Source organism: Dictyostelium purpureum, assembly GCF_000190715.1.
Source record: "Dictyostelium purpureum unplaced genomic scaffold DICPUscaffold_235, whole genome shotgun sequence".
Classification (NCBI taxonomy): domain Eukaryota; phylum Evosea; class Eumycetozoa; order Dictyosteliales; family Dictyosteliaceae; genus Dictyostelium; species Dictyostelium purpureum.
Window position 1 is genome coordinate 43,407 of NW_003519571.1, and position 7,445 is coordinate 50,851.

Consider the following 7,445-nt stretch of genomic DNA (forward strand, 5'->3'; position numbering starts at 1 on the left):
AAATTTTTGAAATTTAAAAGGATTTGGAGTTTTTGCTGAAATTTCTTTTTTTTCCTCGGAAACGGGAGGGCATTGCTTTTTTTTTTTTTCCTTCTCTCTTGGAATATTTTTTTTTTTTTTTTTATATATGTATAAAATATTTATGAAAAAAAAGAATAGTTTTCATTATTTAAAATAAAAAAAATATATTTTTATCCAATATTAAAATAAAAAATAATAAAATTAAAAAAAAAAAAAAAAACAGTAATAAAAATTTCAATATAGGCGCAGATAAAATAAAATAAAAATAATTAAGTAAAATAAAATAAAGTAAAATAACATAAAATAAAATAAAATCAAAAAATAATAAAATAAAAAATAAAATTATACGCATTTAATTAATACATTGTTATTAAATTCAATTTTACAACAACACACACAGTTTTTTATTTATTTTTTTATTTTTTAATTTTTTTTAATTTTACGCATTATATTATTATATTCATATATTTATACACATATATATATATATTTAAAAAATATGTTTTCAAAAAGAAAGTCAATAAGATTTAACCCAGAGGGTGAATTTTTAGAATTACCTAGAGGCGGATATGTTGTCCCAAGTAAAATTGGAGGTATACAATTTGGGGTACCACCAGAAACGATTAAAGATTCAATGGCAATGAAAATAGATGTACCAACTATTTATGTATTTCCAGAGGAACTTTGGGATAGAAAGACTGGTATTAATGCAGCCGAAGCAGAATTCCCAGCATATTTCAATTATTTTATTTTAAAGAGAAAGGTTTCATTTGTATGCACAAAAGAGCAAGAACATCGTATTAGAGTTGTATTTCAAGAAACATTATTGGGTCCACCAGAATTTAATACAGGATTGGTTGTGGAAAAGGATGAAATAGAGTGTGAAAATTCACCATCAAATGGTACAACCAATGGCACCACTACAGCTTCGACATCTACCTCTGCAACAACTTCATCAACTACCACCACTACAGCAACCACTACACCATCAGGTATTATCGATCAAAGTACAATTGATTTATCGTCCATCGATACATGTCATTATCATCACCACCATCACCAAATTACACCACAAAACAGTTTAACAAATCTTGAAAAGTTATTAAATAATCATAAGGCTTCCGAAACAAATGAAAATGGCCAAGAGGGTGAACAAGTAAACGAATTTTCAGATGAGGAAAAGATTAACAATCAAAATATTGATCAAGAGTTTAAAAAGGAATTTTCATCGTCATTCCCAGAGTCAGAAATACCAAATTTAGAAAAGGAATGTAAATATTTACGTACATTTAATTCAGTCGATGAATTATTTGACTTTATATTGTTTGATGATAATGGTGTAGCAAAATTATCGGATGATGTCGAAATTCATTTCCACGAAAATCAATCATTATTTCAAGTATTACAAAAGAATGAAGAGGAATCAAATCATCACTTGGTTGCAACCATACCATCTAAATTTTATTCCCAGATATGATAAATTCAATTTCAACCATTAATAATGAAGTTTTTGACCCACCAACTTTTGGAATTACAATTATTGGTTCTTCACACGGATTTGACCCAAAGAAATCAACTACTGGTTTTGTATTATGGATCAATAAAAGAGGTAGTAAGTATTTATAAATATTAAACAATTTATTATTTTATACATACTAGCATATATTAATATATTTTATTTTTTTTATTAAAATTTAAAAATAGTTATGGTCGATCCACCATTAAATTCAAGTAGTTTTTTACAAAATCAAGGTGTACCAACTAGAGCAATAGATCATATTATTTTAACACATTGCCATGCAGATCATGATTCAGGTACATTTCAAAAATTATTAGAAGAGTATCAAATAACAGTTGTTACAACACCAACTATTTTAGGGTCATTTTTGAGAAAATATGGAGCACTATCAAATTTAAGTACTGATTTATTAAGAAGATTATTTGTTTTTAGACCAGTTATGATGGGAGAACCAATGATCATTTCAAATGCTGAATTTAGATTCTTTTATACCATTCATACAATTCCAACTATATCATTCGAGGTATTTTATGGTGGTAAAAGCATGTAAGTATTTTTAGTAAAAATTACTAAATAATAGTTATAATTTATTAATAAATAAATATTTTATTTTTTTAATAGTTTTTATTCAGGTGATACATGTTATGACCCAAGTAGAATAATCGATATGAATCAAAGAGGTATAATGACAAAATCTAGAATGAATTTCTTTTTAAGACCATGGAATCATACAGTTGTATTACATGAAGCAGGTGTACCACCAATTCATACACCAGTATCAGTTTTAAGAGCATTACCAGAGGAAGTAAAGAACAGATTATATTTAGTACACATTTCAGAACATACTTTACCTCAAGGAAGTGGATTAAAAATAGCAAAAGAAGGTGTTCAACATACATTATCATTGGATGTCATTAGATCATCACACTCTGAAGCAGTAGATATATTGAAATTAATTGAATCAGTTGATATTTTTAGATCGATACCATTAACACAAGCATGTGAAATTTTACAAACTGCAACCAAAAGAAAATACTCTCAAGGATCATTAATTATAGCTCGAGATACCGAACCAGATGCATTTTATATTATAGCAAGTGGCGTGGTTTGTGTAACGATTGGTGATTTGAAAAAGAATTTAATAGTTGGCGATTATTTTGGTGAAATGTCATTGGTCATGGGTACATTAAGATCAGCAAACGTGCAAGCAGTTACAGATGTCGAAGTATTATCATTCAACAAGGAAGACTTCCTTTCAATAACAAGAAATAATAGAGAATCAATAGATTTTATTACCAAATTATTCGAAATGCGAAATGAAAAATCATGGGAAACAATGTCACTTAATTCAGTTTTAAATAGATGCACAAACTCTCAAAGAACTGCTCTCCAATCGATTTTTACAAGAGTGCCCGTTAAAAAGAATGAGTATCTTTGGATAAAAGGCGAAGTTGCTAGTTTTGGTTGTTTGGTAGCTGAAGGTTCATTTGTTTTCGAAGAAGATGACGCTTTGGAACCATTTTCAAAAGGTTCTTTTTTAGGTGATATAAATGCAATGTCCATAAATCCACCCTCAATCCATAAAACAACAGTGGTCTCCAAAGAAGAAAGTGTAATATATAAAGTTTTTTCAAAAGATTTAGTTAAATTTTTTTCAAACAATCCTGGTATTCAATTGGCATTCTTGGATACAATTTTTGTTGATGCTTTAAGAGATCAATTACCGCAACATGTAAATTCAAAATTAACTTATTAATAAAATAAATTAAAAATAAAAAAAATAAATAAAATAAAAAAAATTAAAAAAAATTAAAAAAAAAAAAAAAAGATTTATTAATCTAAAATTATTTATATCTATAAATAAAATAAAGAAATGAAAAAAGAGGAGGAGTTATGTTTTATAAAAAAAAAAAAAAAAAAAAAAAAGAGGAGTTATATTTTTTTATTTTACACATTTTATTTTATCTTTTATATTTTTTTATTATTTATTTATAATCATAAATTATTATTTAATAGTAATACAATATAAATAGTTTAAACAATTTTATTAATTGATTAATCATTATTGCATTTTTTTTATAAATTATTGAATTATTTATAATTTTTATTATTACAATGATGGTTTTAAATTTTGATCTTGAAAAATATTTAATTTTTTAATTTCTATATAATTTTTAATGCATGGTTTTAATTGTTTTATTATTTTTATTATTATTGTTATTTTTATTATTATTGTTTTTGATCTTATTAAAATTATTCGAAATTAAAATATTGTTTTTTTTTTATATTTACTAACAAAAGTTAAATTTGTATTAATTAAAAATAAAATTTTTAATTAACTACCATACACAGTTAAATTTATATACAATCATCATATATTACCACTAAAATAGTCATTATATCACCATTACCACATTTGTTAAATTGATTTTCTTAATCAAAAAAACAAAATATAAAATTAAAAATACACTAAAATAAAATATTTTTATATAGCAAGGTTTATCCAATGATTAATTAGTTAAAAAAAAAACATCATTTCTATAGATATTTAACCATATTTTAAAATTTATAACCATATTTTATTTTATTCATACATTTTTTAATTTATCACATCCTTTCTCCTAGACCTACCTTTAATTTCACCCCTGAAAAATATTTTAAAAAATTATTTTCTCTTACACACACACACACAATTCTCATATATATACAAACTTTATACATATTTAACACACCTTACCACACTCTACCACATATACACACAACTCATTAAAGAATTTTTTTATTATTTATATATAATTTTTTATTTTTTTTTTTTTATTTTTTTTTAATTTATTTTAAAATTTAAAAAAATTATTTTAATAATATTTCCAAATATTTTTTTTAATTAAACTATTATATAAAAGTAAAAATAATTATCACAATAATTAATTTCCTAACACACACACACACTATACTATTACACCAAAATTCTCATTCTAAACACTTTTTCAAAAAAAAAAAAACTTTTAAACTATATAAATAATATAAAATTAAATTTTTATAAATATAAAAATATTTTTAATCGATTACTATTCATAAAATTACTTTAATAATACATTTATATAACTATAACAAAATTTGTATGTATTAATATTTATATGTTTTTTCATATTTATTTTTTGTTTTTTACAATGATTATTCATAAATTTTTTTTTTTTTTTTTTAATAATTTTTTTCTTAATATTTTATTATTTGATTTTATTTTTACTTTTTATACATCATCATATTACTATAATTTTTCAATAGATAATAAAAAATTCATCTTTAAATAATTATCATAATATTATCATTATAATAAATCTTTCATTATTATTTTTTATCTCTTATTATTTTTTTTTTTTAATATTTTTTTTATTTTTTTTTTTCTATTGTCACACAATTGATTTTTTAATTCTTTTTACCCTGTTTATTTTTTATTTTTTTTCATTGGGAATTATAATAATAATAATATAATAGAAAAAATAAATATTTTATAGTATTAATAAAGTTTTTTTTTTTTTTTAATAGTAATAATTATCTTAAAATAAATTAAAAAAAAAAAAAAAATCGAATAGTAAAAATAAAAATGAACATAATAAATTATTTTAAACAACATTCAAATGGATCTAATAGTTCAAGTCATTACTCAAATAAAACAAGTTTTGTTCCATCACCAGTACTATATATGACACCAATGGCTCCTATAGATTATGGTTGTCCAGATGATATTTTAGACGATGGGAAAAGTGATTCAAATATGACACCAAACTCTCAAACTACAAGTCCAATGTTTACAGGTGAAAACGAAGCTTTTGGAGCATTAGAATTTTTAGATAGTTTAAATTTTGAATTAAAATATGGTTCTCATGTTTCACAGGGAAATAGAAAATATATGGAAGACCGTCATAAAATTAAAATTGGTTTAGATAATAATCAACATTTATCATTATTTGGTGTGTTTGATGGTCACGGGGGCGAAGTAAATATTTTTAAAAAAATTTTAATTTTTTAATTTTTTAATTTTTTATTAATTCATTTTTTTAAATATAGAGAGCATCAAATTTTGTTAAAAAGAAAATTGTAAATTGTTTAAATAAATTTGTAAAAGAAAATAAAGCAGGATATTCAAGTAAAAATTCATATACATCCCCAACTAATTCAAATTGTTCATCATCATCATCAACATCATCAACAACATCGACTACACCATCAACATCATCAGTTACATCACCACCTTCAAATATAATCTCACATCAAATAAATGGTTCATCATCATCAGTTGGCCCATCTGCATTAAATTCATCCACAGGTATTGGTGGAGGTGTATGTAATAATACTATAAATCCTACTTGTGCTGCATCACCTAATGGAGCATATGATAGTCCAGGATGGTTAAAATATAATCATTTATATAATCATAATAATTTTCAACAAGAAATACAAACAAGAAGTGAATTTTTACAAACAGCTTTATTTAATACATTTCAATTTTTAGATAATAGATATTGCAAAAAGTATAGACAAAAATCAGATGGTGGTACAACATGTTTGGTAGCATTGCTTTCAAAACCCACCAAATTCACAACCATTATTAATTGTTGCAAATGCTGGTGACTCACGTGGTGTTTTATGTAGAAATGGTAAAGCTCTACCATTAAGTTATGACCATAAACCAGGTAATCCAAAAGAAAAACAAAGAATTTCATCAGCAGGAGGTAAAATTGAATGGGATTACAATGAAAGAATTTGGAGAGTTTCGGGTATTTTATCAGTTTCAAGGGGTATTGGAGATATTCCATTAAAGAAATGGGTAATCTGTGATCCAGAGTTTGTAGTATTCCCTCTAAAAGGACCAAGCATTAGAAGAAATAGAGTTCATTATACTAGTAGCTCCGCATCAGCTTCCCCAACATCCTCAACACCCAAAGCATTTAAATCATCACCACAAATGAATTCAAGATTCTTTTTTTCACCATCATTTAAAAACAAACCAGTTACTGGTTCACCATCACAATCAAATAGTCCTCAAATATTTACACCATACATTAATCAATCAAATTATCAACAAAATAATGGTATTTCATCACCATCATCAAGTATCGCATCTGAAACACCATCTTTAAATTCAACCGATCATAGAAATCATAATCATTCAAATATAAATAATCATAGTTTATTAACACCACCACCATCTTCAATTAGTCACCACAATCACCATCATCAACATAAAATGTACTATTGTTCAAATCATCAATTTAATTATGGCGAAGTTGATCAATTTTTTGTTTTAGCAACTGATGGTATTTGGGATGTTTTTGAAAACCAAGAATTGGTAGATTTTATAAATGAAAATATTGAAGAGTTTTATCATTCAAAAAGAATCGATTGGGATGCCAATGAAATTTCAAAAAAAGTAGTTCAAGAAGCCTATAGAAGAGGAAGTGGTGATAATACCACCGTTTTAATTATAAAATTATATTGGTAAAAAAATATTTTTAAAAAAAAAAAAAAAGTAATATTCAAAACAAACAAAAATAGAAATATAAAGATTAAAATTATTTATTATAATTTTTTTTTTTTTTTTTTTTTACTCAATAATATTTAAATAAAAAAAAATATTAATATAATTATCTATCCATTATTACTTTTTACTTTTTTTTGTTTAAATATAGTTATTATCGATTTATTCATAATTTTTAAATTTTTACCCCATTTCTTTTTTTTCATTTTTATTCAAACACACAACTAAAAAAAAATAATTAAAAATAAAAATAAAAATAAAAAAATACAAATTTTTTAAATTTTTTTTTATTTTTATTTAATTTATTATACTTCACACTCTCATATAAATTATTATTTACTCTTAATAATAGTTTAATAATAAATT

General features: G+C 23.5%; 2 protein-coding genes across 2 annotated transcripts; both read left to right on the top strand.

Moving 5' to 3' along the window:
- Window positions 1-154: 154 nt before the first annotated feature.
- Window positions 155-3,351, top strand: PdeD (uncharacterized protein). Its single transcript, XM_003290634.1, has 4 exons — window positions 155-1,292; window positions 1,493-1,633; window positions 1,726-2,086; window positions 2,162-3,351. Exons 1-4 carry the CDS (start codon window positions 521-523, stop codon window positions 3,294-3,296), a joined length of 2,409 nt encoding a protein of 802 aa, XP_003290682.1. The 5' UTR covers window positions 155-520; the 3' UTR covers window positions 3,297-3,351.
- Window positions 3,352-4,988: 1,637 nt separating this feature from the next.
- Window positions 4,989-7,055, top strand: DICPUDRAFT_95193 (uncharacterized protein). Its single transcript, XM_003290635.1, has 3 exons — window positions 4,989-5,537; window positions 5,609-5,881; window positions 6,114-7,055. Exons 1-3 carry the CDS (start codon window positions 5,145-5,147, stop codon window positions 7,041-7,043), a joined length of 1,596 nt encoding a protein of 531 aa, XP_003290683.1. The 5' UTR covers window positions 4,989-5,144; the 3' UTR covers window positions 7,044-7,055.
- Window positions 7,056-7,445: the final 390 nt, after the last annotated feature.

Coding starts and splice junctions, on each gene's coding strand:
- DICPUDRAFT_95193 (XM_003290635.1), top strand. CDS start 5,145: ATGAACATAATAAATTATTTTAAACAACATTCAAATGGATCTAATAGT. Junction 5,538..5,608: donor TTGATGGTCACGGGGGCGAA/GTAAATATTTTT, acceptor TTTTAAATATAG/AGAGCATCAAATTTTGTTAA. Junction 5,882..6,113: donor CCACAGGTATTGGTGGAGGT/GTATGTAATAAT, acceptor CATGTTTGGTAG/CATTGCTTTCAAAACCCACC.
- PdeD (XM_003290634.1), top strand. CDS start 521: ATGTTTTCAAAAAGAAAGTCAATAAGATTTAACCCAGAGGGTGAATTT. Junction 1,293..1,492: donor ACCAAATTTAGAAAAGGAAT/GTAAATATTTAC, acceptor TTTTATTCCCAG/ATATGATAAATTCAATTTCA. Junction 2,087..2,161: donor TTTTATGGTGGTAAAAGCAT/GTAAGTATTTTT, acceptor TTTTTTTAATAG/TTTTTATTCAGGTGATACAT.